This window comes from Amblyomma mixtum, chromosome 6 (assembly GCF_055824585.1).
Source record: "Amblyomma mixtum isolate Tamu chromosome 6, ASM5582458v1, whole genome shotgun sequence".
Classification (NCBI taxonomy): Eukaryota; Metazoa; Arthropoda; class Arachnida; order Ixodida; family Ixodidae; genus Amblyomma; species Amblyomma mixtum.
The window spans coordinates 154,295,775-154,317,577 of record NC_143017.1 but is presented as its reverse complement, the minus strand read 5'-3'; the positions used below and the strand labels follow the sequence as shown (position 1 = coordinate 154,317,577).

The 21,803-nt window shown below is 48.5% G+C and overlaps 2 protein-coding genes across 6 annotated transcripts in view; one reads left to right on the top strand and one right to left on the bottom strand.

The window, feature by feature from the left end:
• LOC149340859 (cholinesterase-like) overlaps positions 1 to 17,170 on the bottom strand; it is a 212,420-nt gene extending 195,250 nt beyond the window's left edge. For all 3 annotated transcript variants that reach the window (XM_089549776.1, XM_089549774.1, XM_089549777.1), the window contains exon 1: positions 16,632 to 17,170. In XM_089549776.1, coding sequence (XP_089405902.1) covers positions 16,632 to 16,680 — 49 coding nt within the window. In that variant the 5' untranslated portion in view covers positions 16,681 to 17,170. The remainder of the gene's footprint in view (positions 1 to 16,631) is intronic.
• Positions 1 to 21,803, top strand: part of LOC149340858 (uncharacterized) — a 164,211-nt gene that overhangs the window by 35,790 nt on the left and 106,618 nt on the right. The gene's annotated exons all lie outside the window — the stretch shown is intronic.

The following is a 21,803-nucleotide window of genomic DNA, read 5'->3' as shown; positions in this document are numbered from 1 at the left end:
CTTTATTTCCCCTCCTTTGTTGCCCTTCAAGCGAAAAGACGTGAAACTGGCGCGGCCGCTTTATGTCCGTGCTTTCACTACAACTTGCGGGTGCGTCCTGCGTAAGCCAAAAAGAGTAGCCGGAGTGACGTTCTTCTCTGAAAGAGGCTGAATGCGTGTTGCGAACGGAACCACTGCGCTGACAAGATTTGTGTTTTCTTTTCCTATTTAGTACCTTTTCACCGGAGGGCCAAAGCAGAGATTACATGAATGCACGAAAACGCCAACGGATATTCTGCGAGCATGTTTAGTAGCCGACAGTAAAAGCGCCGTGTTGTGTTTATGAAAGCGCCACGATTTTTCCTGTTAGTGGCCTTGCTCTGAAAATCGCCTAGCTTTCTAACAAATGCTCGCGCTCTTCGTGCACTGGCGTTTGAGTTGTCACGACCTGGAACTTTCGCATTTTTTTTTTTCATTTAACCCTTCCTTTCTGTGCCTTTCTGTCCCTCCCCGCGTTCATTCTGGCAGTGGCGACATACAACAGCCTCACTCGACGACACCATAGCGCTCCACAAGTGCTTTTTATCACTTTCGCGTGAAACACTGTCACTATGCGCTTTCAGCGATGAAAAAGGCGAATCTTCTTCTACGCTTTTGGTGCTTTCCGTCTTCCTTTCTTATTTCATTTATTAACAGGGTTGCGCGTTTTTTTTTCTTCTCCATCATCTTCTTGAAAGCTCCTCATTTTGTTCAACACTATCATGAGTTCGTCCCCTTACGCTTGGTACTTTGCTTCAAGTGGAGGTTCTTGCGAGCGCTTGTATGCAGTTTCAGGGAAGCAACGGACGTCTCCTCTTCCATCTACATTGCTCACATCTGGTGGCTTTAGCAAACTAGTTGGTGAGAGAAGAAGAAAAAGCAGCGTCCTCATTCATAACCCACTCAAAGACACGCTGTGGGCACGATTCAATTTTCACGCTTCAGCCACACAAGGCCGGCCGAGTTTGTCTGTGCTGTACAGCAGTACCTAAAAGCATCTCACTCGGGCATGGACCTGCCTCACGGGCATACAGAGTTGGATGCATCTGCAGCATACTAACGCACGCGCTAAAATGCATACAAAATCGAAACCCGGCTTCCCTGGTTCTCTCCGTGGCGCAGTCCTTGCTGAAAAAGCTGAAGGGCAGCAAGGAAAACATACCGGCGTCAAGATAAAAAGCAGGCAAGGCCGGAAGTTGTACCTTACGTACACCACACTTCTCATAACCTCAAGAAGGTGGCCAATAAGTATGGCGTCGATGTGGTATTTTCAGCGCCGCGAAAACTCGCCGAAATGTGTTCACGCATTGGAAGAAAAAAAGTACAAGAGTGCACCATCAGACACCGAATGCCACATGTTGGCTGCAAGAAAGCAGCAGTCTACGAGTTCCCGCTTACATGCGGCAAGGTGTACGTTGGACAAACCGGACGTTGTCTTAATGAGCGCCTGCTTGAACACAAGAATTCATTAAACAAGACAGGCCATCTTCCAGACACTGCCAAGCCTGCTAGAAAGAGAAGCGTGTAGCCTGCAAGCCTCGACTATCTGATTGCAAAGTGCTATTGAAAAGCCGAGATGGGACAGAACGTGAGCTTGTGGAAGCCTTCTATATCAAGAAGCGAGGTGATAGTCGCATAGTGACAGGCCAGTTGTTCTTCGCCACAGTGAAATGCTGTTTCTTGATGCATATCTGTGAGAGGTGATTGTCTGCGATCAAAAGCATGGATAAGGGCAAAGTCTATATAAACGTCCTTCTTTGAATAAATCCTGTTGAAAGTGCAGCGCTCGTCGTGTTCCCTTACTCGTCCGTGTTGCCGTTTTGCGCTCTCGTGTCTTTCACGAAAATCGAACATATTTCCCACCTTTTTTTTTTTTGTGTGACTGCACCCAGACCTATTCAGAAGATTTGGGCTGTCTCATTCACGGTAACTACTGTGAGGCTACTCCAACTTTGATATGCATCGAACAAGGAGCCCTCAGTTTCGTTAGAGAGCCGCTTCATTTAAACGCAGGAAATTCGATCAAGTGGTAAACGAGGGCGGGCGCTGACACGGTTGAGACACGACAGTGTTGGACGCCAATCCAACCACCACGATGACTGACTACTTCAAGCTGTCACGTGTTATGAAGGGTCAGTCTGTGCTTGATGTGCATGGTTCTGCACCAGCAGATCTGGTACCGCTGGTCTCTCCCTGTGTTATGCGCCTCCTCTTCACATCAGCTCTTATTCAATGCTTCTATCTTTATCTTAGTCCCGCCACTGTCTTACTATTCTAGAAGCGCCACGTTATGGGGCTCTTTGAATAAAATCAGTGATATAGACGTTTCGTAGACGTGGCTGCGACACAGCTGAAGTAGCTTTTTAGATGGTCTCTTCTGCTTAAGAACTCAGTGATTGTGTTAGTGCTGCGTTTCCGGCGGAACAACAGCAAAGCGAGTACCAAGCACAGGACTGCGTTATACAAAAAGAATGAACAGTTCGTCTGCTACAATCGTCTTTCTTCACCCTTCATAACTCCGCTAAAGACAGCCGCGGTGGCTCAGTAGTTTAGGCCTCTGATCACAAGGTCGCGGATTTAATCCCGAAAGCTGCAGCCGTATTTCGATGGAGGCGAAATACAAAAGCACACCCGCACGCCCGTGTGCTGGGAACGCACGTTAAAGAACTCCAGGCGATCTAAATTAATCTCGAGTCCTCCACTAATAGCGTGCCTCATAGCCCATGGGTCGCTTCGGGAAGTTAAACCCGACAACTTACAATTTTGTTTTAAAATTCCACCTAAGCAGCGGCACGCAGCTGCGCACGAAAGAGGTCGAAATCCATTGACATCGCGTTAGGCGAAGAGGTTCGCAAATATCACTACCCCTTAGGCGATTCATCGGAACAGATTGGAGAATCACAGCGTTCCACGTTCGGCGGGACCAGTTTTAATGCAGGTACCGACGCAGTTCGATTAGAACAACGCCTATGCTGTCACTTCTTGAACTAATTCGCTGGCAGTTTTCATTCTTTTCTTTGGATTCACTTTACAAGACGCCTGCTCTTACAAAAACTTTGTATAAAATCTATAGACTGTCCATAGAATTCTGTCTATAACGTCTATAGACTCTCCATAGACAAATCCTAGAGAACAGTTTATAGGCAATATAAATGCTATGGACAGTCTATAGACAATCTATAGATTTAATGGCCACACACTTTTAGTAGACTCTTCCCTAGAGACAGCATATAGACTATGAATACACAAAAATAAGTATCCATAGGAAGGCAACAGAGCCTATAAGAAGTCTATAGACTGTCTATAGACCATTTTTATAAGGGTGTCTCTCTAGTTCACCTTCTCGCACGCAGCGGTAGGCAGCCATGACCACTTCGTGCTCATTTCACAGCCAGTGAGGCCGAAGTTGTTAACCTCGGACGAATGTAACCAGTCTTGAAGATTGGTTTGGTTTGGTTTATGGGGTTTAACGTCCCAAAGCGACTAAGGCTATGAGAGACGCCGTAGTGGAGGGCTCCAGAAATTTCGACCACCTGGGGTTCTTTAACGTGCACTGACATCGCACAGTACACGGGCCTCGAATTTCTCCTCCAAAGAAATTCCGCCGCCGCGGCCGGGATCGAACCCGCGTCTTTCGGGCCAGCAGCCGAGCACCATAGCCACTGAGCCACCGCGGCGGCCAGTCTTGAAGAAAGCGCGTTAATGTGCATTTCGCGCTTTAAAAAAAAAAGAGATAGAAAAGGTAGGTAAATGTGCAGCTGTCACCTGCGCGCCCGTTCCGTATACCAATGAAGCCGTTGAGACATCGTCTCACCTGTTCACCGCAAACGCATATGCTCCGGCTGTAATCGCGCGCTCCGCATGTTAAAGAGGGGACATCAGCGAACGCGGTGGCCAGCAAAGGTAGCAACGCGGTCGCCGTGTCGTTTGCCAACAGCGTCCTTTTCATATCGCATGCAACTCGGTGATGTTCGCCGGAGAGGGGCCCACTGCATGCCCTCTTCCCCCGAGAACGCCAGGTGTTGATATCCATTCCTCGCGTTACTCCTTCCAGCGCAGAGATATCTGACTGTCTGTTTGCAAGCTGCGATGATGCCTCGCGCGAATCACACGCAGCGCCATTTCTGCGCGCCTATGCAAAGCAGCGCGCTGGATAGCCGCTGTGTATCCGAACGGTGGCTGATGACTGAGTATTGATTTTATGTCGCCGTCTAGTACGATAACAACCTCACTGTATATGAAAGATGACAAGGTGATATCGGTGTAAGCCTCGGTGCTTATCAGTTTCCAAAGCGCTCATTTCGCATGTTCGAATTCTTCGCTTGTCGCAATGCCCCGCGTCTCCAGATAGGCGCCTACTTTGCATGCCAAGCACGCTGGATCGTGCGTGCGCGATAAATAACTACGTCTTGAACATACCCCCTGCAGTGGGAACTGCAGCGTTGACTCTATTGGCGCTATTATCCTGCAGGTGGCACCTGGCTTACTGTCCGTTGGATCAACTCGTTCGAAAGCCGTCAGTGAGAGCAGTATATCACTCTTTGCTGACAGCCTTCATCTAGCTGTATGCAAAGACTCAGTTGTGGAGAATTCTAAAACGAGCTCAGAAAACAAATGTCGAAATCTCTGCCATCGTCTTGGCCTGCTAAGCTCTGCGCAGACCTGCATCTTCCTGCATTGGATTCACCAGCAGATTGCATCTTCCTGCAAGCAGCAGTGTCCCGATGCTAAAGTGAGGCTGGTCTCTGCTACAGCCCAGACGCGGCTGTTCGCATCTCTGCTAAAAAATAAACGAAATCAATCGATCGCTAAGAAAGCCGGTCTTCGTGGTACACAGATATGCATTTACTGTTCAAATTCTATCCATCTTTCTGTTTGGATTTGTGAGGCATGTGTAATACGGTGTTAGAACGTAGATCAGGCGGTCATGAAATTTGTTACTTACCCAGAAGCAAAACCTAGCATAATAAAAAATGAAAACTTTTTTTTCCTTTTTGCCCAAAACATGTATGGTATGTAGTATGGTGTGTGGCATTTTTAACGACCCAGAACTGCACAAAGTGGCATGAGAGACGTTCTAATGGAAATCTCCGAATTAATTTAGATCACCTGGAACCCTAAAATTTGTGCTAACATAGTACAGCGAAGGGAAGGTAAGTCATACCTTCCCTTCGCCATGAACCAACTCGCCCTACAATGTACCCTGCTGAATAGCACAGCGCACGACCGTTTTTGCATTTCGCCTCCGTCGATTTGTAACAGCCGCGGCCGGGACTCGCTCCCGAGACCGTAAGATTAGCAGCCGAACGCCATAGCCTCTAAGACACCCGCGGAGTGTCGCTCAATACAGGGTTTGGCCAGTACGATAGGTTGGCATGGAGTATCTCACAGTCTGCATCAATCAAGTTATACACAATGAAAGCAGCGGCAAGAAGTCGTTTATGAGTGACAGAACGACAGGGGAAGCGCCAAGCATGTGGACTGACACAGAAGTAAAAACCCTATAGCGGATGCGAATTTGGAAACGTAACTATAGAGTTTTTACTTGCAACTGATGCAAACTTTCGTTGCCCCGCCGACACAAATTGAAAAATGATAGAGACAAAAACGATTAAATGAATTAAGCAGAGAGCGCGCGCATCGCGTCGCCTTGTGTTCAGCCCGCGCCGCTTCAGCTCCGGTCTTAAGCTCCGCACTTAACTTATTCATAAGAGCGACCAAGGCGGTCGCGAACAGTGATGCATCGGTGAAATTAAGGCACCACGAAAGCCTCGAGCGAACCGCCCGGTCGAGTCACGCCACCACAGTGCGGCAGAGTTTTAAGTGGCACGGTTACTTACTTAGCGAAAGCCACTGGGCGCTGGCCTTAAAAGAGCATTACCCTTCATTTATTTTTATTCTTGGTCTTTTCTTAGGTTTTAGTTGAAACACGCAGAGCACAGAACCCCGCTTTGGTTCTGAGGCAATCTCGCGTGCGCATTTAATTACACACCTGTTAAAACTGCCCGGAAACTGAAGCAATGTTTTGAAGCTCAAAGCATGCGGTCTGCCTGCGTTCCAGAATTTACTGGGTCACCTGCTTTCACGAGGCGCGGTTATAATTTAATTCAGTCTTATCTGTGGTTCATTATTTTCCCCCGTGTCTACTCATAGCTTTCCCCTGCCGCAGTGGCTCAGTGACTAGGGCGCTCGACTGCTGATCCCGAGGATACGAGTGCGATCCCAGCCGCGGCGGCCGTGTTTCGGTGGAGGCGAAACGCAAGGCGCGAATCGGTGCGCGAATATATATATATATATATATATATATATATATATATATATATATATATATATATATATATATATATATATATATATATATACACACACACACGGAGTGGTGAGTGCAGATTCATAGCATGCTGCAACGCCTCCAGGTTCTTTTATTGTTGCTTACTCTAACCACAAAAATTTTTTCCCGCGCCGAAGGGAGCAAAATATCATTGGCGCAGTTGACAGCAACCGACACGGGCAGTGTAAAGAGCTAGGTGGGAATTGACCTCTCTCCGCAGTTCTGCGTTTTCTTTTCTTTTTTCTGCGCTCCCTTGAACTGCCTATCCGCGGAGTTTCAGACTTAATCCTCTTTCGCCGCCTATCCCTGCCTTCCCATTTTCCTTAAATTTATTTTTCCTCGCTTAGTTCTTGCTTATACGCGTCGTCGATTTTAAATGCGTCCCTTCTCCCTCAGTGGAGTCGCAGAGGAGAGCCCAACGTATAAATCTCGAGCAACGTGAAGCGAGCAAAGAGATGCCTCCTCACTTACTCTTTTTTTCCCTCTCTTTCCCTCCTACAGTAGGGATGCCCCCCACGCAAGTCTTCGAGCCAAGCAACGGACCGCTCTTGCCCCTTTCTCCCGACTCTAAATTTCCTTATTTGCCGTCGCGCTCTTCATCAGGAAAAGCCGCCCGTTAACCCTCCGCATGCAAATAAGGGGGTTCCACGAGCCGCTAGGCACACACACCTCCCGGCATTCCGCGCAGCTCTGTTGTCGTGGGGAAGAGCGCGGCAGGAGCAGACGGGGTGCCAGACAGCGACGCTGTTCCTATGGGGTCGCCGTTTGGGGAGTTGGGGAAGAAGAGGCGACACCTAGAGGGACGGTAATGCCGGTGGGAAAATATCGCTACTTTATTTTCCACATTTTATGTTTGTTTATTGGCTTGCATGAGCGTGTGTGTCTCTGCTCTGCTTGCAGCGTGTCGTGGCCAGCGATGGTCGGCAGGGGCAGGAGCTATATCGCAAGCGGCCCTCGGGAGCGACCGTTGCCTAAAAGCGGAGAGTGTGAGCTATTAAGCTGGCTCGAGTGAGCTGTCAGGACTTTATCGGTGTAATCTCGCCGGCATACGACCTTGCCCAGAAAGGCTTTAATACTTCTCTTTGGCTCCGTATGGCAACAGCCGACTTTCCCTGCAAGCAAGGCCTCTAGACACCCTGAGCGGTTTGGCTTCTGTTTTCTTCTCGAGTGCGTGCAGTAAATTTCACAAAGAATGCAGTAATATAGGCGCTCAAAAAGGAGACGGTATAGCATACATGGGTACAGCGTTAATGGGCAATACCCATGTATGCATAATTGGTCATTCTCTACATTCATAGGTCGTGGGGAGCCTTCATACCACTCATGATGCAGTAGAGCAGCACTTAAACGAAGCGCCATTGCCCCGGCAGGTGACCACTGGCAGGTGGCGGTGGCCACAAGTCACCGCTGGGGCTTGAGAGACCAAGGTTGCTCTCCTCGAGCAGCCTCTAGCGACCAATCATTCATTTAAAAGCTACCTGCCACGGTGGGAAGTTCGCTCCCAATCCAGTAGACAGGTTGCAGCCTGCCACGCTGGACAGGTTTTGATGGCGTCACAAGTTCACATGACCTAGGCGGGAGGTGGATCACCTGCCACTTTGCTTCTCTGGGGCTTTTTCGCGCACGTCGCCGCCTCTAACACGCCGGGTTTTTCGCTGAACGGTGCCCTTAATTCTATTGCGTTAAAAATGCAGTAGGGCTGTCGAAATGGGTTGACGAAATTAGAGAAAGGTTAGTGCGGTTGCTGACATTTAATCTTGCTTGTCTGCGTATGTTTTTCTGAATAAGTTTACTAGTTGTGTCAAATATTTCTCTCCACAATCCTTTCTTATTATTCCTCCTATCAATATTTCATTCTACTTAATTCTCTCGTTATCCCTTTTAGGATATTGTGCTCGAAAGACATGCGGCAATTTCTGCGCTGGCAAATGTTTTTAGCTTTCTTTTTGTTGGTATTATTGTTCTCCGAACCACTACAACAGCTACTACTACAATGTATTTTACTTGCATTAAGGCGCACTTTTTCTTTCACTCACCAGAGCGGAAAAGAAGCAAGAAATTGCGTCAGACACCATTCATCTTGTATATCGCCCATGGCCTGCTTTCGCGACCCGTGCTCGCTTCAAAGCGCTGTTCCCTAACCTATCTGGAAGTTCCTCAACAACCTCTCTCTCCCTGCTTCGCACACCTGTCGAGAAACGACGCCGCTCCGTTTGCGTAGCTCTCCCAGCCGCTTCCGCCGCTTCCCTGCCGCGCTCAGTCCAACTACCCGGACAGAATAATGCGGTGGTTGAGAAAAGAGTGGGGATGAACGCGCGTGATTGCCATAGCCCCCAGTTTAGCGTAATTGAACGCTCTCCACCCGGGAGGCCGAAACGTCGCTGCTCGCTTGGTTGCCAGGCGGGCGGGACGCCGGTTATAAAGTATTAGAACCCGGAGCCACCTTCCCTATTTCAACAGCGACGACTCCGTTTTGTAAACGACCTACCTCTTCTCATAGATGCTGCCTCGAGGGCAGTAAAGGCTCGCAGAGTGGTTTGTTTCACGCTTACTTCGCTGTTGCACTTCGTGTTTCATTTGGCACGGGTTTAGTAACGCGTCTCAAACTATGCACTATAAACAGGAATACCTATATGGGAGTAAAAAGGTGTCCGCTAAAGGACAAGGGTGTGCGCTAGAGGACAGTTTACTCCCTATCTGTTTAGAGTGTACGGTTTCTTTCACTAACTATTAATCTGGTTGCACCAGTGACTCCAATCTCGACGCACTACAGCCTTGTTTCCTTCGTTGTTGTTGTTACCTGTAGGCGTTTCGAATTCGGAGCTGAAGACTCTTGCGTGGTGCCAACGGAAACAATCGCTGTAAACCATGCTCGAATGGAATAAGTTTCGTGAAAATTGTGTCTTGTAGCAAATTTCCAAAACTGCTAGTCTTCACTGCAACGCTATAATTATTACCTTAAATTTGTTGAGCAGTGCTGGAAGTTATGGAAAGCAATTTGTTCCGTGTAGATACTGCAGACTGTGGTCACAGACTGTTTGGTCACGGAAAAGGTGGCAACTTTTTAAGCCCTTTGTCCGAAAGGTTCAAAAATGAAAGGACATCAGGTCTGCACCCACCACGAAAAATCAAGGGGGAATTTATGGGCCACTCTTGAAGCAGGCGGGGTCTCTTTCCAATCACGTTCTTCTTGAAATTTTTCGTCAAAGCAAAAAAAAAAAAAGATAAATGTGGTTCAGCACGATTCCCCTACGCAAAATTTCTCGCTTCGGAGAAAGTGTGGCCCTCACCCCCCTTGGCCCTTTTTAAATCCGCGCCTGCTAAAATCTGGTGGCTGTGTGGTGGTATCGCGATTAAAACGCCCCCCCCCCCCCCCCCCCCCCCCCCCCCTGCATTTAAGACACCCTAGCGTCCGTTACATACCGGAAGAAGGCACCCAGAACGACAATTTTCCGCGCAATCTTTCTCTTGCCTTTAGAGTAGCATGATTATGTAATGAGAACGGGTGCAGCTCGATCACGATATATAAAAGCTTGGCCAGATTTAAGCGAGAATGAGGCGAAAAAGAGAAAAAAGAAGAGAGGCGACTGATTCGCTGTATACGATGCTAGGCACGCGAAGAACCAGGAGCTCTCAGCAAGTTTATAGGAGGGTTTGAGGATAAACCCGAGTGAGACGTCGCGATAACGACGTTCTGTTGATGCAGGGATCTGGTTAACGCCTTCTGCTGACCGGTGTTTATAGCTTGGCCTCGTAGACAGGCTCCACGCAGAAATGCACAGGTAGCGTCGCCACCACGCCAAACATACCTGTGTATGCTCTGGTTTCACCAGCGTATACACAGGTAGGCTTTATATACATGCGCAATATAGGCGCAATCAGGTATGGCGTAATTGAAGACGGGCGGGAAAAGGAGGGGGGGTGCAAGGTTAAGTTGCTTGTATGAGCGAAAGTGGCGCACCAGAAAAAGAAGTTAAGAACGAGAGCCCGTCAGTCGCCAGGCGGAAACGGGCGCCGTGCGAAGAAGCCTTTTAACGGCACGTCGACGTATATAACCTACGTCTACACACAGCCACACATCCGTGGGAGTAAACGCTGAAGCGTGGGTTTTCTTTTGGCGTGGTCAGCAGCAGAGAAGCGCTTGCCTTTGCCAAAATCAACCTATTTTCGGCCCAGTGCAACACACTTAGCAAGACAGGCTAGGAGACGATGTCTCGAAGCTTAGCTGTATTGCACTATGCATGAGTACCGAGTCAGTAATTACTCCTAATTACTAATCACTCGCTAACGAAACGATAAACCTTGAGGGTTTCGCCAAGTGTATTGAAAAGTCGCTGGTCAATTCGGCCTCGCGGTGCCATCTAATAGCCGACCTGGTTGACTGCCCCGGATAGGCCGTGGTTCCTGCCGAATTTTTCTCAAAAGCGAAGCTCATGAGAAAGCGGCACAGCTTTCCTTTCTAACCGTATGGTGGCGATCATTTTGATGCTAACGAGCAATATGTGGCACATGATGGCCTAAGTCACTCGTGTGCCAAAACCCACCCCTCCACATTCCCTAATACAAGTGCACCCCGCCTTGACGGTTTCCCCTCAATAGGTTGGGCAACTATATATATGCTGAAGTTTCAACGGCGGCTTTTAGAAGAGGATGCCTACTACGCCATCTAAGTCACCTGGTGTTGCGTAGCGTAACCAAGGCAACACTTTTATCTCTTCCCATTGTCGAAGAAATGATAGAGCAAAAAGGTGTCAGTAAGGCTGCGGACTCTACAGGCTGTAATACTGCAATGCAATGGGACACGCCCACTACGCTTAAACACCAAATCGCAAACCCAGCAAAGTACAGGTGCGAGATACAAAATATGAGCGCAGTACAGGGGCTAAAACAAGCCGACTTTTCGCAGCAGGATTGCTTGCGATACCAGCTTCGTCGTACAAAAACTGAACAGTCCGCACTTCACGCCCAGAAGAAACTTCGTGGGCCAGGCGGGCAGTAGGGCAGAGCCCTACTGCCCGCCTGTGTGGTGTTTTCACACCACACAGAAACTTCACAGCCTGGGTCATTGTCCCTACTACCGCAGCTGTTATGAATCGACTCTACTTTCCACTGCTCATTAGAAGACAGTGTCCGAGTCTTGTCATGCATTTAAAAGCGTGTCCCGACGAATGAATGCTGAAAGCGGATGTGCGAGATATGGACATACAGTGTACCGTACGTAAAGGGTTCGACAACTTTCGCGCCTGAAAAATGTGCACGTCTCTGAAGATAATAAACCCAGCGTTTCTTCATTATCGAAGGCCCCATTTAGTTGAGTTCGAGAATTTCTGGAACGTAGACGTCGTCTTCCTGTTGCTGCAAGATATGCAAATCCGCAAAACTTGTTTCGAATCCACGTCGCTCAAAGTGAACTTCGTTTCACAGCCTCAGTGATTCACTCGTTTGATCAATGGTGAAAAAAGAGAAAAAACGACTTTATTTAAAGGACCACTCGCTAGGAACAGCCCGTAACGTATGTATAAGGGTAGAGTGCTGGTGAACAAGAGCGACAGAGTAGTTTAGACAGATTGAGAGGGAAATTGGCACAGTGAATTCTACTGGAACTAACAGTTCAGGAATTGGCAGCTAGGCGAGAGTTGTCACCATTCCGATACAAAGGGGGTGTTGATTGTTATTTTTTTATCTACCTATGGAACGAGGACTGAAGCAAATAGCAGCATCATTTGTGACCGAGCGGGCTAAACGCGGCAGCTCGTTGCGCACACACAAACACCGATATCTGACGTCGGCAAGATGCGGCGCCTTGCTGTCGCCGGCTGGGTACGGCTGAAGGTAACCGTTAGGGTTAGGCCCCATATGAGTACAGGCGCGGCCATAAGTAAACGGAGCACGCAGTGCAATTACGCTTTCTCCATTGGCAATGAAGAAGCGTTGTTTGTCTACAAAAAAAAAAACACCAACCTCCTCTACCAGCATGCGCGTACCACTGCTAGAAATTTCAATTAGGTGACGCGTGAAAAATATTCGAAGACAGTTGCGTGCTCCGTTTACTTTTGTCCGCGCCTGTATATGTTAACAAAAGTTTTCGAAGCAGTTTTCTGATCTCACAGTGCGCCTATGATGCGTTCCTTCAAGAAAATCCGAGTAAACCTCAGAGCATAATGTCAAGGTATTAAACGTCCTTTGAAAGGCGTGATTTCACAAACACCGTGATATGTGCGCGTGGGACTCACCTCCGGCGCGGCACATAGAAAGACTTGAAAACAAGACTCTCCTAAACATTTTTCTCGTTTCACAACTTACCCACGGAGGCGGCGCCGTTCTTTGATCGCTAGCGACTTTGAAGAAGAGTATGACAAAATATGCAACGTCATTTCGAAACTATACTTTTAAAACGTCTCGACATATGTGTGCTGTGAAGCCGGACACGTATACCTCCACGAGGCGCTCTGTCAGCTGGGCGTTTTCCCGAACCGCACAAGCTCCTTGTGGACTACGACATGCTGCCGTATGCACTACATTTGCTCACCAATACAGTCGTTGAAACTGGACATCCTAGACCGCTCTACACGAAAGGCATTTCTCGAAAACCGTGGTAAGCGAACAAAAGAGAACCGCGCACTATAGCACACAACGACGCAGACTCCGATTTGTGCTCCCTACAAGCACGCCTCCCACGGGGCGGCAGGCAAGCCAGCCACCTCGTTTGCTGCCGCCGGTGTTGTTCTAATCAGGTTTTAAAATCGACCGCGTAGCGCCCGAACCATCCTCGGCGAGGCAGGCAACAAGCCAGCTAAGCTGTCAGTCACGCTATCCAACAGCAGATTGGAGAAGACGTTGCCATGCGCGCTGGAGGAGCTTCGCGAAAAGTTTTTACGTGCCCAGAGTGTACGCCAAACACGCGGCTGCGTGCGTCTTCAGCTCCGCTTTGCGTAGGAACCAGCCGATCGGCCTCATCCTGCATGCGATAGTTTCGAAGTCTGTCACACTATATGGCGGGGTTACACTATCCGGCCTACCGCTTTGTGGCGCAAACAGCGCGCGTGCGAGAGAGTGCGCACGATCGGCCATCACGGCTGGGCGCTCTCCCCCGCCGCAAACTTTGATCGATCGGCTCGGCTATGTTGCTGTCTTTGCCAAACTTTTCCCCGTACCAGCCGCAGATGCGGTTATACGCGCCCAGATCGGACTCCTTGTATGTAAACGCAGACGACCCCTCCCACCGCAACCCTCTCCTTACCTCCGCAGCAAACCTATCTCGTGTAGTTTCTTTTTCTGTGTTTCTTGAAGATGCCGCTAGGTTTCTCGATAAACGCCAACTCCTCAGTTCTCTCTCTCCCGTTCAGATATAGCGTGCATTTGTTCTTTTGCCACAAAACACGGGCTCGATGTTAAGAGTTTCTTTCTTCCATCTCCCTCACTCAGACCGGGCCCGGCGCCTCCATCAAACGGTTGGCCAACGTAAATTAGGATTAAGAGTTTCCCTAGAGACGTCGGCCGGGTTCCCTGCTCGCAGCACAGCGCGGCTCGGTAGAGGGCAACACAGGAGGCGTTGGGGCGCTCGTTTTTGCTGAGTTTCCAGAGATAACGACGCCGCCGCAATCGAGAGAGCAGACTTTCGGCGCTCCACCTCCTCTCCACTTCTTTTTAGTCTATTCCACCGTGTGGTTATTTTTTTAACTCCTCTTTGTGTCGGAAGTGGTTCGTGGGCAAAGATCTCGAGAGAGAGAGAGAGAAACGCTGCCTGAAAAGAGGCTTCGCGCCGTCACAAAGTGCAAAGTTTGCTTTTGCACTGCCTGTATCGAATGGCGTGTCTGGCGCTCTCCGTCCGCCCGTGTCTCTCTGCCGGGCGCATGCGTCGGGACGGTCGGGCTTAACTCGCATAAAGAAAAATAAAGCAAACAAAACGTATGCGACAAGAGATAGCGGTCTGCGCGGAACTTGCGGCTGGCTTCGGGACAGCCGCATTGGCTGCATCACGTTGTCAGTATCCTTCTCATCTATTGGTCTTGCTATGCTTGCCACGGCGCTACGTTTCGGATCAGCGAACGAGCACGACAATGATGTCGACATCACAGAGAGAAAGTTTAAGCACCTAGTCGGAAATGACTAACCGGAACTTCGAAAAACACACTGCGAACCAATTCAAGGCCGCCTGGAGTCAGTTGGATTTCGACTGACTAAAGTTGTACCTTTGTAAATTCCGGCTGGCCTTTTTTGGCTGGGCACTGGTGCGTGCCTGTCGACGCGCAAGCGCCAGTGGAGTAGAAATATATTTTTTTTTTTTTATGTACCGTTCTTTTTTTTTTTCCTGGCTGGATAAAGTTTTTCCTCTAGATCAAACGCCCACTGCTAAAGGCACGCCTCAAGCTATCATCACTATCATTCGATGGAGCTTAGCTATTCGCACTGCAGCACAAATACCTAACTTGTTCTAGAAGCCACTGCTTGATTACGTGTGACGTCATAAATCTATTGCGATCATAAAAGGACATTTAAATCATTCCTTCCTTGACAACAAACTCTCTGATTATATGTGACTTTATTGCCCATGGAACATTTGTCCCCCCGTTGCGCAGGCGCGTTTTACGTTGGCCACCGCGAATTAACCTAAAAAGTAGGGGTGTGCGAATATTCGAAATTTTCGAATATAACTCGAATATTAGATTTTTGCTATTCGTATTCGATTCGAAACCTAAGTATTCGTATTGTTTCGATTATTCGATCCCATGCGAATATTCGTATTTAGCCGAATATTTTATTGCGAGCACCGGCGTATATTTCGGTGCGCAGGTCCAATCAAGATAGACATAACAACATGGCGGCGTCCAGAGCCATGCGTAATGTTGGGCCATGCCGTAGCTGGCTGTGCTTGTGAGCTTCCTTGTGGCTATACCTGCAAAGCTGGTATAGTCAAAGCTGTGCACGAAGTACCTCGCAATACCTGCCCCTTCAGTGCCAAGTGAGAGGGGATTACCTGTCTCTGGAGAAGTCGTTTCAGCTAGAAGGGAACGACTCCTGCCTGACCATGTGGAGCAGCTGGTTTTCCTTCGCAACAACCTTTAATGTTCATCCCAGCAACGCGCTTTTGCGCTGATGGCATGCTAGATTCAATGACTGCTGTGTACTACCCATTTTCTGGGAAAATTCCACTCTTCTAAGAATAATGTTCTAGACTTCGATACTTTCTGAGCAGCCACACACACCTTTTGTGTTCATTTACATATTGATAGTTGAGCTGTGATGTTCTTGGATGCTCAAATAAATGCTTTGCAGTGGTTAAATGCGTCTTTCCTTGATTATTCGATATTCGATTCGATATTCGGAACTAAGTATTCGTATTCGATTCGTATTCGAAAAATTTGATATTCGCACACCCCTACTAAAAAGCAATATAACGTTAGAGGAGAACCCTTCATGTGTTACCACTGGCCCATTCACGGCACGTCGCAAGCAGAGGGTTTCGTCCGTGAACGTTAGTCCAAGACTCCTGCTTCCGCCTGATGATTGTTATAAGATAAACCTGTCAAAAGTGAACGCCATTGGGGCGTTGCCGCTTCATCACATTCTTTATCGCCAGTGACTTTTTTTATCGTTGTGCTCTGTCAGGATACAGTGAAAGTGATTCAGAGGCTGTCTCTTTTTGCTTTCTTTTCCATAACCTTCTCTTCCACTGCCATAACAGAGCATATCGCGATTCTGAGCACCAACACTCAATTTCTTTCTCTTTTTAACCTTAGGGCTGGTTTGAATCTCGCAGTGAGGTGCAAAGCACTCCTCAGTCAGTTTAATTCAAAGTCAGCGTTTCAAAGTCAGCGATGCCTCGTGTACTGTACGATGGCAGTGCACGTTAAAGAACCCCAGGTGTTCCAAATTTCCGGAGCCCTTCACTACGGCGTCCCTCATGGCCCGATTCGCATTAAGACGTTAAACTCCAATAAACCAAACTAACCAATTCAAATTCAGCGATGCATGTGCGTAGCTGTTTCACTCGATGAGCGTCAAAAAACGATTGACTAAATTTAACTCGTTCCGCTCATGCAGTTCCACGCGTTCTGCAAAGTAGTCTAGTGGTGAGGGACGATCGCCTTCGATGAGGCAATGTAATCACGAAACGAACGATTCAGATGGCCTATAGTATGCTGTAGCAACACCTCCGTAATAATCTGAAAGAAAACAGCTGTTGTTTTAGTCTTACGAAACAGCTGCCAGGCATGAACTTCGTGTAAGCGAAGTTCATGCCTGGCGTATCCTTAGTAGGCTTAGCGGAGGGAGGACTTACCTTTCTGTCGTGTATCCAAATATCGCTCAAGTATCCAAACGAAATCCATGTATGAAGGTATCCAACAGACGGGAATAATCACAGCACAAGGTGCAGTAGTACGCACTCAACGCTGGGCGCAGCCATCGAGGTAATCCGTTGCTTTGATCGGAGATAAACCGGGTTATCTTATAAGTAAACACACACTGACCACACACGGGGACTTAATCAATACACCGCTGCACCATCCTCTTCGTGCTATGCGGAGTGATAGGGAGTAAGTATATTATGTTCACCAAAAAAAGAACAGATCGTTGCACGGAGCACATTCACGTGCCAATGTAGCACAAATCGGTGCTCACCGTTCTAAAGACGGTAGCAAACGTAGAAATAAACCGTAGCCACTCCATGAGAAGTCGTCACGAGGTTTGTAAGCTAGGCTGATCCTTTGATATAATCCGCTCAGTTCACTTGCGACCACACCGCTACCACGACTGGACAACTTGCACGGCATCGCTATGAATACGGACGCCGCAGTCGTGCGCTCCCTCGACCACGGCTGCTAGAGAACTGCGGGGAACCAGTAGCAGCCTCGCGCCTTTTGTACTGGGCTCCACGGCTTCCCCAGATCAGGGAGCGGGCGCCGAGCTCCCTAAGCCTTGTCCTGGTGCGGACATCTTGGAAAACGCCATGGCGACCGCGCTTCCCTATGGCGCTTGCGCGGTTCGGCCGCGAAATCCCTGTCGCAGCGCTCTCGCTCTCGCAAGAGCTGCCGCGCGCCTAGCTCGAGGAGCTCCCGGCAGTTTCATCGCCGGTGTCGCCGCGTCGGGCCGTACGGCTGCTAGGTCTTACCGCGCAAGTAGTGTACAGTTTCGCTCGACCTTCTCTGGGACATGGCTTCCGCTGTGTGATACTTTGTGTGCAGTGCTTCAAGCGCGCCTCCTACGAGTGGTAACAAGGAACGCCCAATGTTTGGAGAAGCACATTTTATGCATTGATCTACCCTTTATCGTTAGAAGTAGCTAAATGCTTCGAACAGGGAACCTTGCATTCAAATGTAGCCAGGATGAAACTTCTAGAAATTCGCACTGCGCTTTTCGGTTACGTAGGTTGGTGTATTTGTCCATAGGAAGTGTCTTCTCGGCGCGAGGCTACCAGGTAACCTTTCTTAAGATTGAAAGTACTTGCTAGTCTATTATGTGGGGGAGACATTCGGCGACGACGTTTTCCGCAGGTTCATTTTACTTTGGTCTGAACGAGCTCTGTCATATACTCATGGAGCGCACTAAGAACACGTATTTACTCCTCTTTGAGCTTTCGGAAACAGGAAGCATCGGAGAAGTTCTCCCAAGGTTGTTGTAGGCATTCTCAGTTTGTGTTCCTTGTTTATATCACCACGTGGAATGTGACAACTTGTTTTGACGAGGAGCAGCCTTGTTCGCCAGGTGCAGGATTGTGAAAAGTAAAAAAAAAAGAATCTTTCCTGTGATCCTTACCGGCATCTGCGTACGGGTGGGATGTCATGTCGTCTTCAACTTCAAGGAGAAACGTTCTGTGAGGCAACCTGCAGTCTGACAATGGCTGCGTATGGCTCCCTTTTCTGTGCTGTCAATGGTGGCTGACGTACCTACGCTCAAGACTTCACCGTGGTATTCGGTTAAAACGCTCCTCACAGCATTTATAACTGCACTTCTTGGTGTGATATTCTCCGTAACTTCCACTGAAGCCTGCGTTGCTTCGTATGCAGCCGTAATGTATGGGCGTCTGCATTGCTTTCTTCTATTAATTTGTTCCTTTCCACGAGTGCACCTGCATCTGGAAACTGGCTATTTCACTATAATCTTCCGAAGTTTTCATCTCATGGGCACAATCAGCGCTCCGTCCTTTTTACCACTGAATCTGAAGAACCCTGGAAGCTTGATAAGGTAGCACTCTCAATTTTTGCACGTATCTCTCCACACGTGACGCATGCGCATGGGTGTCTTCGTTTGTCGATTAATGCATGCGATTAGATGCATGCATGCGGCTGCAGACATTGTTTAACTGTCGATTAATGCATGCGATTAGATGCATGCATGCGGCTGCAGACATTGTTTAACTGCACAAAGGTCGAGCAGATACGCTTGTTAGTATGGCGGGAGGGGAAATGCTTGCTATCCATATTCCCGTAAAGTTTTCTATTAAGACGATAAACTAAATCCATCAGCCCGCGTTGGTAAAGCACTTCATTGTGATGTGCAGCAAGTGCCTGTCTGCGTGGCAGAAGCTACACAGGGAAGCAAAACAAGTTTAGTTCCACAAGGTGCTATTGTGCGCTTGACAGTCTTATTATTGTACAACTCAAGGTATTCGAATTTCCGAATAAAAATGATGCTGTTCATTCTTGCTAATTCTACCTCGAAAGGGAGGGATAATCTGTCTAAACTCTGCGGAGTTGGAATTCATACACGCGATATTGACAGGACTAAAGCGTCGTTTCGATTACCCCGGAAGTTCGAATTAACGGGATTCAGCTTTATTTCAAATCAAAAACTACCTTTCTTAGAGTCACTAGCGCTACTGGCGCAGCTTTTCTGTGTGTGCGCGTGTGCCCAAGCGCCTAAGCCGCTGTGGGCTTCAGCAACGATTTCATTTGTTTCGTGATAAGCGATGTGAGCTCGGTACTACACGATCATTGGATTGGATTTTGGATTATATCTGTGACCTCCCCTTCTGTACCAGGTGGACACAAAGCTTCCTAACCTCTGTAGTGGTTTTCGTACTGCCCTGTTGCGCACAAAGCCCACATCGCGTGCGAGCGATCTGGCAGAAATGTCGATAGGACTTCTGCACTGGCCTGGCATGTCTTCCGTAACCCGTTTTTGTAGCGGATATTCAATGTGAAAACTTCGTATTTTATTTCGTGCCTCGTGCAAGCGGCTGCCGCTTCAGGGATCAACGACTTCGGCGTAGGGAGGGAGCGCCGCCGAGAAGTAAACTTTATACACTTTATACTTTATACTTTTTTTTTTAAACTACGAAGTCTCTGAGAAAGCTGTATAGCTTTCCTTTGTAGCCGTATGGCTGCGCTCGGGTGGATGTCAATGAGTAATTGCTCCCTTATTATAAACTTTATACACCAGTTGTTTCCGAACATTCGGTCGTTTCAAGTTCCAGCAGTAATGGCGGCTTGTTAGACGGTGTGGAGGGGAAAGAATCAAGAAGATTTTATCCAATGGTCGTCGATCATGCGTGTTTCAGTGTAAAATGATGCAGACATTGTAGGTAGTTGGTTACAAAGATTTAGAAGTGTCTGTCAATATTGCCGCCGTAGCGAGCGCACTAGCCGCTGGCTATGGGTCCAAAAAGTAGCCCGAACTAGCCGCTGGCTATGGGTCCAAAAAGTGTTTGTATTTCCTGTAAAAGAAATTCGAAAATAAATTGAAATTAAAAAAATCGAAAAAAAAGGCAACCTTAAATTAACGATAGGGCTTTAGGTATGAAGGAATCTCAGCACCATACCAATTAATATAACAAACTCAAGAAATCGCATTCCTACGCTAGCAGAATCCCTATATATTTGTGTTCTGTTCAGGAGTTCAGAAGACAGCATGATGCCGTAATCTTTCTAGCTGAAGTTATGCAGTCGACTCTTGGTAACTCGTACCCGAAGACGACCGGAAATCCTTTCAAAATTCTGTCAAAATCCTTTCAAAATTCTGCCGAATTTCGAATGTTCTTCCAGTGAACGGCAGTCTTCTTTAATACAACTGATGGTGACGAGACCACAGAATCGGTTTGAATAAACCGGAACTTCGAATTAGTGAACTTCCACTGCATTAGCTTGTAGTGGCGGTGGCACGGTGATACCGTCCTGTCTACCCTCTCGTAGCGCCCTCACCGGTCACTGCTCTCTAAGCACGCTAGTAATTCTTCGCCTGTTTATGGTCCTCTGTCATTTAAATATTATTGATCGTCTCAGCTTCTTGACGATACGAAAGGTGATCCTGTGCAAAGCTGGTCCACTCTAAAAAATAATATCACCTGCAGTTATGAACGGTGAAGTTTATCTTTAATAAGAACGAAGGAAAGCTTGGGTATATTTGCAGGCTCGTGAGTTATTAATACAGCTAGAAAGCGCGAGAACGCCTCGCTTAAAAACGAATTTTCGTTCCTTGCATGGGTACCTGGAATTAAGATGTAATTTAGACTCTCTCAACTCTTTATTTGCGTCTTCATAATTTATTTAAGAGTCGGTAACACGTATAGAACAGAAAAAAATGCATCCGCTACACAATAGCGATGATGGGCCACCTGTCTTGTGATACTCCAGAGCCGAGCAAAGGCGCCACCAATCCGAAGCTTCACCTGTATCCAGGTGCTAGAGGAGTAGGCTCAGCGAGCCGCCTAGTCGCAAACGTGCACACTCCATTGTCTCGCAGCCGTGCCCCTGTGCTAAGCCCTTCGGTCCCATTCGAAGGCACGGACGCGCGTCCTCCGCCGCGATCCACCGAGTGTATCGAGCCGGAGTCGTAACCTCCCTCCTCTTCACCGGCAAGAACCGCGCTCTCTTGTTTGGAGAAGCCGCGACCAAGTACGCAGAACACGCAAACTGTTTCCATGCGGCCTCTCCGCCGCCTTTTCCCAGAGACACGACGTCGGGTTTCCCGCCAAAAAACGAGCGGGTATTGCCAGCACTGCGCGCTATAAGCGGAGAGAAGAAACGACGCTGTCTGGGAGAAGAGACGAGGGGGAGAGAGAGGAAGAGATGGAGAGCACGATGCTGCGACTCCGAGCTCATTCGACGGGCTCGGTCGCTAGGCGCTGCCGGGATCGATAAGCGGAACCGAAACGTCTCAGCGCCAGACGTAGAGGGCGAGGGGGAAGACCGCGTTCCTTCGCCCTCCCCAACGACCCGAGGCCCAATTTCAGGAACAGGCTCCCCGTGCCCAAGCACCTCGGCCCGCTTTCCCCTTCCCTCACTTCCAACAAGTAGCTCCGAGCGAAATTTCGGGCCCGGGACGCAGTTTCCCTCGCAACGTCTATACGGCGTACTACGTCAGCGGTGTCGGTGCGGCGTCGCGCTTTGCGCAACCGAGGAGCGGCTTTTCCAAAGCTCGTGCGTGCGTTTCGTCTGGACCGCCTGGAGACGATTCTATACGACGAAGCTCGGGGCGCGCGTGGCTGTTCAACTCTTAATGGGTAAATAGGCTT